The following is a 17,781-nucleotide window of genomic DNA, read 5'->3' as shown; positions in this document are numbered from 1 at the left end:
AATGCCACTATTCATACACAATTTGGCAAATAGAAAGTGAAATGAATTGCACACTAAGAATGTGTATTCATAGAGCACTTTGACTTCATATAGAATGATACATGGTAGTGATAGAAAGAATTACACATAGTCTTTTAGGACACTAATTATGGGCATTTATATTATATCTAGATTTATATATTTATAATAATTAACAAATATTTAAATGAAAGTCCATTGAGGGTGAAATTTACAACATTTATCCAAATTGAAGGTAATTATTAAAACCATTTTCAAAGTTGAAGGTAAACTTTGTTAAAATTGAAAATTTAAGAGTAAAAATTAATATTCCTCAACCAGTGTAAGCTAAAATGGAATATTTTTCTTAAAATTGACTTTTCAAAATTAAATGTGAGACAATTATACTGAGTGGAAAAATTCGTAGTCATATCTGTAAACATGTGACCTAACTAAATAATTTGTAAATATGACAATTTCTTGTTCTTTTTAAGGGCTTGTCTAAAAAGTTTAATATATGCCTCTTGACCATTATCACTAATAGAAAAATTTTATGTTTTTGTTTCTGTTGTTAATAAACCATGAATACGTTTATACGTAATAAGTAGACGTGATAGACTTAATATATGTTTGAGAGTGATTTTGAAATGACTAAAATTATTTGTTCAATGTTCATATTACTTTGAAATACACCTTTAATCATTTAAAATTATTTTGACATATAATTGTATACTCTTAGACATTTTTTGTACTATTAAAATTGATTTTTAATGATTAAAAGCATTTTCAAAGTGATTAAAAATGACAAAAATGATTTTAACTATTTTAAAATTACTTTCAAATATGCTTTTATATATATGTGTCTGCGTGCGTGTACGTGATAGACTCACACAACAAATAACCATTAGGGGCCGTTTGTTGGACCATGATGAAATTGAAATGTAGTATAATGTAATCCAAAATTCATGTTTGAATTGAGCGTTTTGGGCCCAGATTGTGAATGCTAAACTAATTTCGTTCCACAGTTTTCAATCCAACCCTATTTTCCACTATTTTCACTTTTCACAATCTCATTTTCGTTCCACCTTCGATCATGCACCCATTCCAACACTCCTCATATTCTTAATAATCATAACTACATTCCAGCCCTTCAAACAACCCTTTAAATAGTACTAAAAAAGCTAGCATTTTCATGGATAGAGTTAGGTTGGGTTGAAGAACATTTTAGACCCAATCCAGTTTTCAAGTTGTAAGTTTCTTCAACCCAAATGACCCTCGTTAAAAAAAGAACCCAACCCGATCCACCCATGAAATATTTAGTTAGATTGGTTCGGGTTATTCGAGTCATATATTCAAAATTTTATTTTAAAAAGAAGTAAAATGTTAATATGTAAAGATTTGATTTAATTATTTTTATATATTAAATTAAGATAACAACTTAATTTCAGTTTATATAATGGAATTTTTGTTTATAAAGTATTAAAAAACTATTTTTAGTAACTATTGGAAAATAAATTATCTAAAAATAATGGAATTAAATATAACTAAAATAAATATATGTATACATAATTGTATCACAAGTTAAAAAAATATTTTAAAGTTAATAATAAGTTTGAGTTGGTTTGAGTTATTTTGGTGAAACCGTGAACCAACTCACCCATAAAATTTTTATTTATTTGAATCCAACCCAAATGGTATGGGTTGAGTTGGGTTGATTGGTTTTTCATATCCCGAGTTTTTTTAACACCATTAAAAAATCAGAAACAATTATATGAAACATGGGCCGAGGGAGGTGGGCCGGCCCGTTGGGCCTTAGGCAAATATGTAAGAGTAGTACAAATTGGGGGCTACTTTTGAAACCTCATCAATATTGTTGTAATTTCCATAGTCTCTTTCATTTGGTTTCATAGTGAAGCTCGAGAACACAACGCCATTTCCACAAGCTTCGCTCAAAATGGCAGTAGCTTCAGCCTTTACTGCATCTCTCAGTTTCTCTGTCTCTTCGCACAATCGAACGTCATCCATTTCTCAACTTTCTCGAAGGTAATCTTTTGTTTTCCTCAACTATTTGCCTAATCCCCTACCACGAAACTCTAAATTCTTCTTCCTTTGTCTTCTCCGGGTCTTTTCTGTAGAAATTCACACAGGTCCATTGTGTCTGCCTTGCCGAGGCCGTACGGCGACTCCTCGACAATTGGTAATTTGTTCTGTGCAATTGGGTGTTTTTTAATTTTTGTATATGATGTTATAAATGCCCTAATTTTGTAGCAGAGGACTTCATCTTTGCATAGCGTTTACGTCTCGGTGTCAATTCTCTGATAATTTCATAAAACTACTATCTTTTGTTCATGTTGCATTTATTGATATTTCATGATCGAAATGGCAGCTATATATATGTGAATGACTGGATTTTCACCCCTTTTTTTGAAGGATTATCGAGTAAAACAATGGGGGAACCTCTACACGTTGACGATAAAGACTTTCTTCACACCAGTACAAGGTTTGCACTGTTCCCCATTGGCATTTTTGGTTTATAATATCTTTTGTTGTTCTAATTTAGCATTTACTGAATGTTGATTTATCGGCATAAAAATTGACTTGACTGGGATAAATTGCATTCTTTAAAATTGGGATGAAATTTAAATATTGGAAATTGTTTCTATGCGACAACATTTTTTTGTGTAGTATTCCTTTATATTTTAGCTTTCTTTTCCCGTTACATGATATGCTCCCCTCTAAGTTTATGTCTTTAACATGATGAAACAATTAATCTGATGGGCATTTTCTCTCTTCTGTAGTTATGGGCCGATAGAGGCTAGGAAAGGTAATCCACCCATTATGCCTGCAGTGATGACACCAGGAGGGCCTTTGGATCTCTCTTCTGTGTTATTTAGGAATCGTATAATATTTATTGGTCAACCTGTCAACTCAATCGTGGCACAGCGAGTCATATCACAGCTTGTGACTCTAGCAACAATTGATGAGGATGCAGATATCCTGGTGTGAAATAGAGAAAATTAGCTCTTTTTTCTTATCCTCATTCTGTTAACTAGATTGTGATTCTTTATTTTTAATTTGTTTGTAAGCATAGCTTTTGACCTTATCAGGTATATTTGAATTGCCCTGGTGGAAGTACATACTCGGTATTAGCAATTTATGATTGTATGTCTTGGGTAAGGTTGCAAACCTCTCTCTCTCTATCTCCCTCCCTGTCTTTTATGCCCTATTATTCTTTTATATTACTTCCGCATCCACTTTTTCAGTTATTTATTTTGATTTCAATGGTTTTTCCGACACTTCTAAGGTTCAAAATCAATGAACTGTTATGGGAAGCAATATCTATTATGCTACATTCTTTATTCTTGCACAAGATAATAGTAACAATCATTAGCTACATATAACATATAATTCAAATGTATGATGCCTTGTTATGTTTTGGTTTTCTGTTTAGAGCATCCAGCCATCACCTTCTATTAATCTATCCCTATTTCGAATATGAAAGGAAGAGATACTTTTCTTATATGAGATAATTGACTCGTGCCCTCAGATAAAGCCTAAGGTTGGAACAGTGTGCTTTGGAGTTGCTGCAAGCCAAGGGGCTCTTCTCCTTGCAGGTGGAGAAAAGGGAATGCGTTATGCTATGCCCAATTCTCGAATTATGATACATCAGCCACAAAGTGGATGTGGGGTATGCCAACGATCTTAGCTCATCTATTTAAAGAACATGATTATGATTGAGAGGAAAAGGGATGGAGAAGAATATATGTAGCCTTTGTATTAAATTGCAAAAGTAATATTTAGTTCTGTTGTGAGTCTTGATTTAAGCTCTTCCTTATGCTACCTTTGTTCTTTTGCTCTAATAACCAATACTTTAAGACTGCTTGAACTATTGTGTTATATATAACATTCTCCATACGAAGTGCTTTACCATCTTCAAGTTTAAGCAAATATTATGCTTTTTGTTTAGTTTTGAAATGGTCCAATATATAGGATGCCCTAATTTTGAAATTGTGACAAGTAAGAAGTAGCAGAAAATGATGCTACCAACATTCTGCGATAATGTGATGTTTTTGTTGAGTGCAGGGTCACGTGGAGGATGTCAGACGTCAAGTCAATGAAGCAGTTCAATCACGCCATGTCAGTATCTCTTTCTTAATTCGGAAATAAGCACTTACCATAATTTTGTCAATGCTTTGGATAATGTGTTTGTGCCTTTTGTTCAATATGTTCATGCCATTTGCAACCAAAAACCAAAACAAAAAATTATTAAATATTAGAGCTAATGAGAAATAGTTTTACCATGTATATAGCTTTTAACTGACCATAAGCAGAAGATTTCTATCAGGTGACATTCTGACCTGAACCACTATTGTGCAAGTAGGTGGTGAACGAGTATAGATTGTCATGATTGGTATCTAATTGCTATATGTCATAAAATTTACAGATGCAATATATAGGTATATCTGGCATGGTTTTTGGGAAGGATGTCGCCATTAGAAATGTAGTTATCTTCATCGTCTTTAGAAAGCTGAAACCATTGTAGATGGAAATATAATTCATGAAATTAGGAGGGACTATTTGATTTATATTAAGCAAATTGGAAGTATTAAATCCTCCTTGCCTACAGAAGTTGATTGGAAAGTTGCATTCTTTGGCTGACCCAGAAGAAGAGAGATCTTGGGAGAATGAGTTTAAATTTTATGGTGGCCACGTAATTAAGATATGTCCTAAGATTTTTCGCGTTGTTTTGAAACCAAAAATTGTAGGTTTTGATGGTTGTCTCTCGACATTATTCAAGGTTTACATAAGTGGGTTTAGACTCTCATAGATGTGAAGAAAAGGGAAAAACACTGCAGTCCACGCATACAGCATACGTTCTTATCATTTGAACCACTGCATTGCTGTGTTTTTGAGTTTCCTCCCATTGTTATCTTTGCACTTTGCAGTCAAATTTGTTCCGGTATTTGGTTCCATTATTAATCATCTGATCACTTTAATTGTTATCTGGATTTATCGTTGCAGAAAATTGACAAGATGTATGCTGCATTTACTGGCCAACCTATAGAGAAAGTACAACAGTACACGGAGAGGGATCGATTTTTGTCTGTTTCCGAGGTAACATCGTGCAATGTGTAGTGCATGTTTTGACATTAAAAAAAAACTTGCAGTCCATCTTTGTCCAAAATAGAAAAAAAGGGATAAAGACGGAGGAAGTAGAGTCAAGTAGACAAATTTTTCTAGTTTCTTACTTTATGGTAAAATCTTTTCCACAATGTTGTAATGTCGGCTACTTGACTGGAACTCTTGTGAACTAATTAGGTCTCGTTTGGTAACTATTTGATTTTTGAAAGGTAAGCATATTTTCTCTTAATTTCTTACAATATCTTCCTTACATAAAAGAGTTGAATTCTTAGCTAAATTTCAAAAACAAAAACAAGTTTTTTGAAACTACTTTTTTTAGTTTTCAAAATTTACCTTAGTTTTTTGAAAATATTAGTAGTAAGTAGATAATAAAACAAGAAATTTAGCGATGAAATAGGTATTTATAAACTTAATTTTCATAATCCAGAAACCAGATGGTTAGTAGAGGGAGCCTTGGGATACAGATGATTGAAACTCCAAAAAAAAAAACTCTCCTCTCTTGCAGGCTTTAGAGTTTGGACTCATTGACGGTGTGCTGGAAACAGAATACTGAGGTTGTAGTTGGGGAAAAGATCAAATGTTCATCAGCCATATGTGATCTGATTATGCAGAATTTGACTTCTGAATGGGGAAATTTTATTTCAGTCTACGGAATCGTCTTCTCCAAGCTTTGGTACAGAACATCAAAATTTCCAGCGCCGTGCATCGTTTCATTGGTAAACTCCCAAATTCTCTGGATCAATGCTTATGAGCTAGCAATCGAGAACACGATGATATGATTCCTATTATTTGCAGCCAAGTAGATATTTATCTCATTCATGTCAAAATTCTTTTTCTTGAACAAACTGTATCCTTGAACTCTCACCTTGTCCAGGGCTTGAACATTAAGAATGGATCTTGATAGCAATCTTGAAAAATAGAATACACCGAAAGCTGGTTTGGTCCCTTAACTTTTAAGAACTTTTAATTTTCTAACATGTTCTTCACAAATTTGCAACTTTTAAATTTAATTGAACTATTTAATATAATTTGAATTTATGTCTAAGAAACTTTTTAAAATTAATTGAACTGCACAATAACTTCTTTTGTATGTTTTTTGGGTTAAAAAAACACTTTTAGTCCCTTAACTTTCATGAAAGTAATAATTTAGTCATTGAATTTTTGTTTGTAACGATTTAGGTCGTGTATTTTCAGTTTTGTAACAATTTAGTCATTGAACTTTAGTATGTAACAACTTAGTTCTTGTACTTTCAAATTTGTAAAAATATAGTTCACAATGCGAAAAAATTTATTAAAACTAGATGTTAATTTTTATTATTTTATGATGTAGACTTTGACTTTGTTTGGGATTGTGTTTGAAATTGTATAAAGCTATTATAGGAAAATCTTAACTACCATCCTTGTTTTGTAAAATGAATTATTTAATAATCTATCAAAATCACTTCTTAATTTTTGTAAAAGTTAATAGATACTAGCTTTTAGATTTGGCTTTTTAAAAATTTGCTACTTCTTTGCTTTTTAAATGAATATATTTTAATAATATTATTTCAAATTAATAAAATTTTTAGGTACATTTTCAAATTCTAATTTATTCATTTTTTAACAATTTTTTTTGAATTATCAAATAATTTATATTAAATAAAATTAGTTAAAAGTTAAATCATATACCATTTTAAATAAATTATAAATTAATTATCTAGGTGAGAATAATTGAAACAATAAGCTTAGTTTGGTTTATATAACTAAATTACATCAATTTAGTATTAGTTTATCAGACATCGTAACTATTTTTTTTAAATTAAAATTTATTGAACATTATTTTACTTCATTTCACAGCTCATTTTTCTGAAAACACAATTAGCAATTATATTTTTCTGAAAACACAATTAGCAATTATTTTAAAAGTTAAAGCAATCCCAAGGGAAGCTTTTGTATTTTATAAAAATATTGAATCTCTAATTAGTTTATCGATTTATTTATGCAAAGATTTCATTAAATCTTTACACTAATTTTTACAATAGGGTTTAAACCGTTGCAAATTCTAAAGTACAAGGATTAAATTGTTATATAGTAAAATTTATTGATTAAATTATTATATAGTAAAATTCATGGATTAAATTATTACAAAATTGAGAGTACAAAGATCAAATTAGTACAAATAAAAGTACATGGACTAAATTATTACATCTGTCAATATTTGTAAAGACTAAAAGTGATTTTTAACTAATGTTTTTTTATAAATAAAAATTAAGGAGTTTGTTTCAAGTAAACTCATCGTTTGACACCATTTTGAGATATATTCCAAACATTTGAAGTCTTCGATAATGAACTTTATAAGGTACAAAGGTGTATGTTTTCATGTAAATCTGACTAAATGAGAAATCAAAACCATTTGAAGGGGGTGAAAGTTATAAGGGTTATTATTTATTTTTCATCTTGTTAAACAACGTTTTGGTTCTTAAACTTTTATGAAAGTAACAGTTTAGTCCATGAATTTTAGTTTTTGATGATTTAGTCCCCGTATTTTCAATTTTGTAATAATTTAGTCTCTGAACATTAATCTGTAACAATTTAATTTTAAACTTTCAAATTTATAACAATTTGATCCTTAAAGTAAAAAATTCAACATAATTAGATGTCAATTTTTATTATTTTATTATGAGGACTTTGTATTTTAACAAAATATTGAGTCTCTAATTAATTTATCGGTTTAATTTATCACTTTATTTATGTGAGAGATCTCATTAAATCTTAACACTAATTTCTATCATATGGACTAAATTGTTACAAAACCACGAGGATTAAATTGTTACATATTAAAGTTTAAGGACTAAATTATTATAAAATTATAAGTACATGGATTAAATAGTTACAAACAAAAATTCAAAGACTAAATTGTTACGTCTATAAAAGTTTAGGGCCTAAAAGTGATTTTTAACTTTTTTTTTTTTTTTTTTTTTTTTTTTTTTAATTAAAAAATTCTTAGCATAATGATGAACTACAAGTTTTCTTTGAAAATATGGATTGGAAATATGTAACTGAAAATTGACATGTAATCTGCATAAAGAAGTACCTGTTGCTTGCAAGGGAGGACATCTACAAAAATGACTCAATTGTATCTTTTATAGATTTATAGATATTAAATGAGATTTCACCCGCTCTGACTTAGTTTGGAGTTTCTATAACTTTGAAAATAGTTTTCGGTAATTGTAATTTTAGAAAAATCAGCTGTAAAATGAAGTAAATCGATATTAAAAAAAAAGTGAAATTTTTGTGATTAATAATCATTACTAAATAGACTTGCTACCAACGCTTGCACAAATATATATTTTAACAATATTTATAAATAATTATTTAAGATATTATATTATATATGCTTTCCATTTGAATATATATTTTGTTTTTTTAAAAATAATATTGTATAAAGAAAAAATTAGTGGCATTGAACTATCAATTTGAAAATTTAGGATATAGAAATGGATTATATGAGGAATATATTAAATATACAAAATAAATTTTAATTTATTAAAAATAAAATTGAAAATTGAAATTTTGTTGGGAAGTGGCTGTTAATTCTATAAGAATTTATTTTTAAAAACGGTGAGAATAAACGTGTGGTTAAAAAAATGATTTTGACAAATTTATTCACAAATCAATCTTACGAAACAGTTAGAGGTGGCTAAATTTTTTAAGTCATCACTTTTAACGCTTTCAAAAGCAATTCTAGACACAATTTATCATTGAGATAAAGTGTCCAATCATATGAGATTATACCATTAACAAACATATTCGTATAAACTATTCTATTTGAACTAAATCACCTATCCATTAATTTAAGGTCACAATTGAGTAATATCTTTTTTCATATGTCGTGTTCTAGTATAGTATAGTATCAAATTGATTGATCCATTGCAATGGGTGATGTAGCACGATAGGAGACGTGTATTAAAGGAACTCTAGAGGATTAATAAAGAGAATAGTTTTAAAATGTCACGAATTTGTAAAAATTCTCTCATCATCTCCAACCTCTTATCATTGGTTGGCGACTGTTGCTGACCAATCGTTGTGATCGTTTGCAATCGCGCAGACCAATCGTTGTGATTGTTATATTGCTGCTTGTGGATAGAGATGATCCATCATAGTTCAGTGGATTCAAGCCATTTATGTTCTAACCATTTCTAAATCGATCACAAGTCATAGATATAAATTCAACTCATTTCGTGAAGTAATTCAATGAAAGTCAAAGATATTTTACATGAACAAACGAAGAGTTTACATCATTTTGAAAACACAAAACACTTGAGACCTACAATTCATACATGTTCTATCCTAATACTCAAACATCAGAAACAAAAACAATGTTATCTCGAGGGTAGAAATGGCAAACAGAGGAAGCACCAGGCTCAACATTCAACACTCTAAAAACCACATGGTCACTATCCCACTCAGAAGTATCAATATGACAAATAGCCACACTTTTAACTCTATCTCCATTTTCACCTTCAAGAATCACCTTATACAATATGTTATCACTCACTTGGCTGTGACAATACAAAACCAAATAAGGATATGGCATCAAATGGCAAGACAGTATTCTTGGAGCCCAAATTTTGATGGGTTCTTCCAAGATTGTGTAGTTTTGCAATTCTGTTTTGAAGTTCTTTGGATACACAGTAGCCTCAGCCTTCACCGAGCCGGACCCGAAAAATCCACGTGTCGAACGGTACAAGGATTCGAAAGAGGTAGCACAAAACTTGGTCTCTCCTTCCATAGGCTCAAGCTCACACTGTGTGAGAGTGTATTCCATAGCCTTGGCTTGAGGAGAATCTTTAGAGATGGAGAAGAAGTGAAGAAGATAAGAGAGATTTGTTACTGAAAAAGGGATTTTGTCAGCCATTTTTTTGGGAAGAGGTTTTGGTATTTCTGAAATGTTTTTGATTGGGAAGAAGATTGGCATCCTTTTTCCAAGTTGTAGATCATTTGGAGTGAAGAAAACATTGAGTGAAGGATCTTTGTTTGTTTCAATCATCTTTTTATCATCAACTTCTGATTGTAACATCCTGGCATAGCTGGACTGCAGAGCAAGAAACAAGCAAACTAAAGTTAAAGAATTTTGTTCTTTCAGATATGAAATCAAATGGGGAGGCTCAATTTTATGGGTTTGGAAGCTTACCCCAAGAACAAGAAGGAAGTAGAAAATGAAAGTCAAATTACAAAAAGTACCCTCTTGCATTTTTCCTCTTAGTTTCTTCTTGAATGTCAAGATATCTCTCTCTCTGGCTTTTAGCTTTGTTGGGGTGTTTTCTCAAGAAGATAACCAATATATTTATATTTGGAAACTCAATGTACAAGTGATAAAAAAAGTGTTCTTTTGTTTGGGTGTTGAGGATTCATTGCGCAGTTTGGTTAAAATGAGTGTGCGTGGGGTTGATTCTGAGATCCCAATTGGCTATGCTTGGGATGCTCTAATTGTGGAGGGGTTTTTGGGCACAATGATACGTCTTTTCCTGCTCCTTCATCTCATGTACTAGTCTCGGTCTCTGGTAAGATATTGTTTCTTTTGGTTGTCTCTAAGTTTGATGGTTATAGAGGAAGTTCTCCTAGTACTACGGAAGTACCATACTTTCCTTGTTCACATTATAGATGTGCCTTCATAAAAATTATGGATCCCACGTTATTTTTAAAAACACGTTGATGTGAAACACAATTAGTGTAGGTAGTATGGAAAAATTGTCCATGTGACTGTAATATAGGAAATTTTTTTTAAGAAGATCACTGTGTGAACTTCGTGCTATAAGGACCCTTTATTAAGACATATGTACCATAAAAATCTTGTTGTGTACTTTCATGATCATTCGTGTTTTATGTAGGTTAGAGTTTTGAACTTAGTTTTATCTTCGGTTTTGCACACTTTGTTACTTTAGGCCTTGACATTAAGCTCTTCTTTGTTTTTCTTAAATTTTATAGCACATTGAAAAATATATATCAGAAGTTATGCATTTCAAATAAAAGTGAATTGAAAAGAAAGATGAGGATTTATAAATCTTATCTACAAGCTACGAAATGATTGAGGCCAAAGAAATTCTTCAAATTTTTTTATACAAAATAGTAGAACTAATTAAAGTAAACGCTATATATATATATATATAAAACAATAATAATTAGCCAATAATGAGGTACGTACACGTGGATGTATGATGCAAGCTAATTGGTCCACTTTAATAATAATAAAAAAAAATGGGAGGCATCAAATTAGATTGGACTCTGTGTTTCATTTAGTGGTTGCCATTATGGCTTGTCAACTCTCCCCATAATTTTGTTTCAAAATGGCTAAGTGAGTCCATTTTGTTTCAAAAAGAAAAAAAATGGAGAGAAATGAGTCAATCACGTGAATGAGATGCAAATATAGCCATTAAACTCAAAATATTAGTAAATATAATATAACGTAAAAGAATTTATAAATATAACAAAATTTAGGTTAATTCTCAAAAGCTATCCGTGATAGACCATATTATTAATAAAAGTTTATCACTAATAGATTTTGCTATATTTATAATTCTTTAAAAATGTTGTTATGTACTTGATTATTATTCTTAAAAGAGTGCAAGTTATTTTAGTCCATATTTAAGTATTCTTTTACTATTTGTTTTATTTTCTTTTTGCTTTAATTTTGAAGAATGAAAATTTATTTTATTATTATTATTTTTTATAACGATACTGAAACTAAAACAACGTTAAATTTGAAATAGATTTTTTTAATACTAATTTAAGATAGAAAATTGATTAAAATTTTTCTGCTTCATTTTCTATAATTATATTAAATTTAAAAAAGGTCAAAGTTGGAACATTTTAATTTTTAATTATATATATTTTTTGTAATTATGTTTTTTATAACTTAATTTAAGAAATGAATTCAATTACAATTTTTTTCACCTGTTTAAAATTACACTAAAACCGAAAAATAGTTAAAGTTGAAACTTTTTCTTTTTTTTTTTTTGTAATTACATTTTTTTTATAATTTAATTTGAGAAAGGAATTTAGTTACACATTTTTATACTTCATTTTTTATAACTATACTAAGCTTTAAAAAAAAAAAAAAAAAAATCAAAGTTGAAACTTTTTCAAATTTCTTTTGTAATTACATTTTTATACTTTAATTTAAGAAATAATTTTGATTATATTTTTTTTGCTTTAATTTTGAAGCTATATTAAAATGAAAAAGAAAAAAGAGTCAAAGTCGAAACTTTTTTCATTTTTTTTGTATTTACATTTTTATACCTTAATTTTAAAAAGGAATTTCATTACATTTTTATGCTCCATTTTTTAAATAACTATACTAAAACTTAAAAAAAGAAAAAAGTCAAATTTGATTTTTTTTTCAAATTTTTTCATTACATTTTTTATACTTTAATTTAAGACAGGAATTTTATACTAAAACTACAAAGAATGTCAGATTTGAAACTTGTTCAATATATATATATATATATATATATTTGTAATTAAATTTTTTATACTTTAATTTAAGAAAACATTATTTATAATTTGATGGTTTTATATTATTTTATATCTAAGTGAAAATAGAAAAACTACTCAAGATTATGTCAACATATATCTACGCACTTGAACATATAAAAATTATTTAAGCGACCATTATGGAAAAAAATTAAAATACATTATGTGTTCACTGTAATTAAAGATGATCTCCAAAATAATATTAAATATAGCTAAAAAGAGTTTCCAAATAAATAGTCTTCGCTAAAGCTAATCGTGGATTAAAATAATTGTAATCTTTAACTATAATAATAGGAGATTCACATAATAGTCCACTCACCCAACTCAACTTGAGGCGCAAACGCTCCTAACTAAAAGTGGTAGAAATGAGAGAGTACATCCAATCATTTTAATAAAGTGTATTAAGGATGGTTTATGGAATAAGTGTTTTTTAAAATAAAACAGACTTTTCTATAGAAAGATTTAGAGAAATGACTTGCTTCACAAATATCCTAATCTTTAATTATACATCATAACTATATTTTTGTGTATTTTTTTGACATTTTTAATCTTGTGATATATTCTCTCTCATATTCAATTTTGTAGTATTTTATAATTAAAATATTAAAAAAAATTGAACCATATTTAGTATTGATTATTTAGAGATTTTATTTTTTGAATAATCATTAATTCCTACATATTATAATTAATTATGAGTTCAAATTTAATGATTTCTTATTTTATTTATTTCTAATTTGATGTATTTCCCTAATTAGCTTCCTACCGTTTATGCTAAGAATCTCAATTCATTTTGCATCCCACGGTGAGTTAAATGTATTTAGAACAAGTACAAACTTAAGATTTTTATATAATATTGTTAAATTTTTGTAGTGAAAGAAAGTGAAACATTTGAATATTAAAACATAAACAAATGAATTTAATTATGTAGATTAAAATAATTAAATTCAAAGTTAGAAACTTTCAAATTGGATTGAAACATCAAATTAAAATGATGTTTCATGTACAAATTTCATATGTATGAAAGTTAAATTTATAGTTTCTTCAATTTGAACAAATTATATTTGATTTTTGTCAAGTAACAACTAAATCGAGTTAAATTTGACAAATGTTTCAATTTTTTTTAAGTTTATTTTATATTTTGGAGAGTTACTAAGTTAGTAGCCTATAAATAGCAACTTGTTTATTCATTTATATAATCTCATTCCAAATTGAAGAGTTCTCTCATTTTTTTTCCCTCTCTTTTGTTCTTGAGTTGAGGTGAGAACAAAAATCCAAGAGTTCTGCCAGATTCGAGTAGTCCGAGGTTGTAGTTCTACCAGACTTAGTTATTGTATCATGTTGAAATGATCGTTGTAGTCTGCTTGCTGCTCGTGTAGAGCGAATAATTATCTTCAAGACAATGCTTATTAGAACCGTGTCTCGACTACATTTTGAGTTTTTAAAGGTTTTGAGATTCTTTCAAGTCTTTAGTTATTTTCATATATAAGCCTTATTACATTTGATTTTCGTTTGAATTTGAATATTATACATTGAGTATATTGTTGAGGTGTAATCAGTTTCCTAGAGTATTCAGTTTTATATATACTATTTTCTCCCATCAATCTGAAAACAATTACATATCTGAACTGATGGCTGCAAATCCTCCACCAATGTTTCCACTTCTGCCATGATGGGATTGCCTATTGTCAAACCGCATGCTTAAAAAATAGAGAAGTTCAAGGGAGACAACTTCAAAAGATGGTAACAGAAGATGATCTTCTATCTCATTATACCGAATCTTGCTCATATTTTGAAGGAAGATTGGCCAATTATCCACTAGAAGCTGTAACTCTTGAAACGGAAGCTGCAAATCAAGCATGGATGCATTTAAACTTCTTGTGCTATAATTACATACTTGGCGGTCTTGAACACAATTTGTATAATGTCTATTGCAATGCCTACAATATATCAAAACTATTGTGGGAGGCATTAGACAAGAAGTACAAGCTAAAAGATGCTATTACTAAGAAATTCCTCGTGGAAAAATTCTTAGATTACAAGATGATTGATATCAAATCTATAATCAGATGGAAGAATTGCAAAGTGAAGTATTGGATGTCAGTGAACTATTCTAAGTTGCTGTTGTGATCGAGAAGTTGCATCTTTTCTGTAAGGACGTCAAATGTTATCTCAAGCATAAACGAAAGGGGTTATCCATGGAGAACCTTGCGGTGAAACTCCGTATAGAAGATGATAATAGAAAATAAGATAAAACTCCATTGGAAGTTGAAACCAAAGCTCATATTGCTGAAACTTCAAAGCATAAACCCAAGAAGCAGAGTTTAAGAAGAAAAATATGAATCATGGGTCAATGAATGATGCTAGTAAGAGCATTTGAGGAAATTGTTGGGTTTGTGGTAAGAGTGACCATACTGCTACTATGTGCAAATACAAAAAGGAATAAAGTTCCAACAATCAGACCAACGTTGTGGAGAATGACGATCTGGTTGCCGTCATCTTTGAGTTAAATATGGCTTAAGATACTAAAGGTTGGTGGATTGATATAGGTACTACTAGGCACATTTGTAAAGACAAGTCATTGTTCGTTACATATGAGAAGCAAAATGGGAGTGATAAATTGTACAAGGAAAATGCTTCAATTGCCTCTGTGGAAGGCAAGGGAAAGATCCTACTGAAATGGACTTCTGGAAAGATACTTACCTTTAATGATGTATGACATATGTCATAGATTCGAAAGAATCTGGTTTCAGGAATTCTATTTAATAAAAATGGGTTCAAGCTTGTATTTGAGTTAGATAAATTTATTCTGACAAAAGGGGGTATGTTGTGGGAAAAAACTATCTAAGTGATGACATGTTCAAACTAAATGTACTGGCACAAATGCCAAGAATAATAATAATATCAACTCTTCTGCTTATATTGTTGCTCAGATTACTGAATCAGTTGGGACGCTTGAAGTGTCCTTGTTGCCACCATCTTTTGATTTTACTGACCTGAGTAGTGGAGTAACAGGCATCGATCCTTATGTTGAGTAGCTAAGTCCTCGAACTTCAAGCCAAAGTATGACGTTGAGCTCTTTAATGTATGAACTTGCTAATAATTCTTCTGAATGTGAACAAGAGTCTATTGAGTCTCACCTGGAGACCCAGGCCCGTGTGCTAGTTGAGATGGATCCTATTTCTCAGCTTGCAAATTCCATGCCTTCACTAGAGAGCCGACTAGAGTTACACATCGTCTATATTACTGAGGTCGAGTTCGTTGAGAAGTTCTATCCTTTCATGAGTGATGATGAAGATGCATATCCACTTTCATGTCAAGAAAAAGTCAGTGAGGTTAAATAAATGCTCGCGCTTTATCTCGAGGAGCCTCATGTGATAGAATTAGAGGCCACCAAGCCTCGTTCTGTTCTTCATTTTGGCATCTCATACATTTTTTAATATTGCTCATCTTTTCCTTGCAAGTCAGTGTCTTTATTTTTTGCAGAGTCAATCCTTCAGTCTTTTGTTTTATTTCCTATTTCTTTTATAAATCTAAAAAACCAAAAAGACCTATCTGGTGCCTTTTAAATGATGAGAAGCCTTATAGCCTTGCCGGACTATATCAACTTATCTAAGAAAGAACTAGAGAAATATGAGAATTTCTTTGTACTATGATAGGGGAAAGGTCACGTTGTGCAACTGGCGTTAAAAATTTGCCATTCTTAGAGGGAGTTAGGTGAACAAATTTATTGCAATCTTGTATTGTTTTTTTCTTAGTTAGTTTTTGTTTTTCTTTTGTAGTTGCCTCTTCTTGCTCCTAAAAAAAAGAAGAGAGAGAGAGGAAAAAAAAAAAGAAGAATCAAATGAAATCGCGCCCTCTTACCACCATCCCATGTTCAAGAACATTTTTTGGGGAGTTTTTCCTGTTCCCTTGAATCTTTTTATTTCATAGAGCTTAGAGTAGAGATACATTGGTGACGATGTATCAATTTAAGTTGGGGGTGGGGTGCATGCTAGGTAATTTTTTATAGCTTGGGGTCCTTAAGCAATGTGCTCGGACTATGTTTGTGTACTTACATGTTTGCTTGCTTTGTTGCTTATTTGTTATGATGAATAGTTGATGACATATTCTTTTTGTGATTAAATTTGTATGAGATAATGTTGGAGAGCATGATCATGAATTTTAGCCCAATTTTAAAAGTTTTCTTATATCACATGCACTTTAAGTCATTATTCTTGCGAACTTAGAGTTCTATTATTTGGTTTGGATTTCTGTTGTCACCTTGAAAGGCCCAACTTTGACTTAAGAGTAACATACTTGTCTTAGAGCAAAACTAGAAAATGTAGATAAAAAAAGCCTAATGTGTGTGATTAAAAAAATAGTTGCTGAAAAAAGGGTAAGTTAAAGGGGGAAAAAAGAGTGAAAAAAAAGCATTGCTAGCTAGCATGAAGGAAATCATACATAAGTATTTCCATGAGCAGTGGAATAATCATTCCAAATTCCATTCGAAATTGAACACAAACAATTACAATCACAAAACGGGAACTAACAGGTCATACAACATACGAAATTACAACATGCTTTAAAATAAGATCAAGGAATAGAGTATCATATCTTTGAAGACTCATTCTTAAAACTCCCTCGATCATGAACTCTTGTTCAATCTCCAAGACAGTAATACATGAACGCTCAAACAAAATGATTGCAACACAGCACGATCAACAATGAACACGAACTCAATGAACATCACAACGAACGATCTCCAAAACTTCGAACTCAGTCGATTTAAGTGAGGACACTACTACAATGGTTACCTTGATATTCTTCGTATGAGAATTCAGGAGGGTGGGCTCTATGGACTTGGTTAGAGGAAGAGAATGGAGGAACAACAATCGTGTAGACGATTGAGCAAGTGGGAGATGAGAAATATTTATCGTATAGACGAATGCTCAATCGTGTAGAAGATGACAGCCTATCGTATAGACAATGCACTGCAATCGTTTAGCTACGACCATCTGAGTGAACTATCGTATAGTGACACTCCACAATCGTTTAGTCTCTCTATGAGCTATCGTTTAGTGAAACACTTTCACTTGATAGCATTCCATGATTTTTTTCCGAATCAAGTAACTCTTCTAAATTAAGAAAACA

The 17,781-nt window shown here is 30.4% G+C and overlaps 2 protein-coding genes across 3 annotated transcripts; one reads left to right on the top strand and one right to left on the bottom strand.

Moving 5' to 3' along the window:
• Window positions 1-1,831: 1,831 nt before the first annotated feature.
• On the top strand, window positions 1,832-6,089 carry CLPP6 (CLP protease proteolytic subunit 6). 2 transcript variants are annotated; one of them, XM_039046908.2, is made up of 9 exons: window positions 1,832-2,040; window positions 2,133-2,194; window positions 2,428-2,497; window positions 2,796-2,997; window positions 3,105-3,170; window positions 3,545-3,685; window positions 4,081-4,134; window positions 5,020-5,112; window positions 5,645-6,089. In XM_039046908.2, the coding sequence occupies exons 1-9, from the start codon at window positions 1,952-1,954 to the stop codon at window positions 5,690-5,692; spliced, it is 825 nt and encodes a 274-aa protein (XP_038902836.1). In that variant the 5' UTR covers window positions 1,832-1,951; the 3' UTR covers window positions 5,693-6,089. The 2 variants fall into 2 exon arrangements, with proteins under 2 accessions (XP_038902836.1, XP_038902837.1); XM_039046909.2 differs by having other exon boundaries at window positions 1,858-2,040; window positions 5,567-6,089.
• A 3,234-nt stretch (window positions 6,090-9,323) lies between these two features.
• Window positions 9,324-10,452, bottom strand: LOC120089242 (BURP domain-containing protein BNM2A-like). Its single transcript, XM_039046665.2, has 2 exons — window positions 10,313-10,452; window positions 9,324-10,213 (listed from the first exon to the last, which is right to left on the bottom strand). Exons 1-2 carry the CDS (start codon window positions 10,370-10,372, stop codon window positions 9,476-9,478), a joined length of 798 nt encoding a protein of 265 aa, XP_038902593.1. The 5' UTR covers window positions 10,373-10,452; the 3' UTR covers window positions 9,324-9,475.
• Window positions 10,453-17,781: the final 7,329 nt, after the last annotated feature.

Source organism: Benincasa hispida, chromosome 10, assembly GCF_027475165.1.
Source record: "Benincasa hispida cultivar pf3 chromosome 10, pf3_genome.v1.1, whole genome shotgun sequence".
Classification (NCBI taxonomy): domain Eukaryota; kingdom Viridiplantae; phylum Streptophyta; class Magnoliopsida; order Cucurbitales; family Cucurbitaceae; genus Benincasa; species Benincasa hispida.
The sequence above is the reverse complement of the archived record's forward strand: the minus strand, read 5'-3'. Positions and strand labels throughout refer to the sequence as shown.

Bases quoted from the DNA above. Each gene is read 5' to 3' on its own strand.
- LOC120089242 (XM_039046665.2), bottom strand. From the start codon at position 10,372: ATGCAAGAGGGTACTTTTTGTAATTTGACTTTCATTTTCTACTTCCTT. The intron at 10,214-10,312 runs GTAAGCTTCCAA...CTTGCTCTGCAG, and splicing joins ACTTCCTTCTTGTTCTTGGG to TCCAGCTATGCCAGGATGTT.
- CLPP6 (XM_039046908.2), top strand. From the start codon at position 1,952: ATGGCAGTAGCTTCAGCCTTTACTGCATCTCTCAGTTTCTCTGTCTCT. The intron at 2,195-2,427 runs GTAATTTGTTCT...CTTTTTTTGAAG, and splicing joins CGGCGACTCCTCGACAATTG to GATTATCGAGTAAAACAATG. The intron at 2,498-2,795 runs GTTTGCACTGTT...TCTCTTCTGTAG, and splicing joins TTTCTTCACACCAGTACAAG to TTATGGGCCGATAGAGGCTA.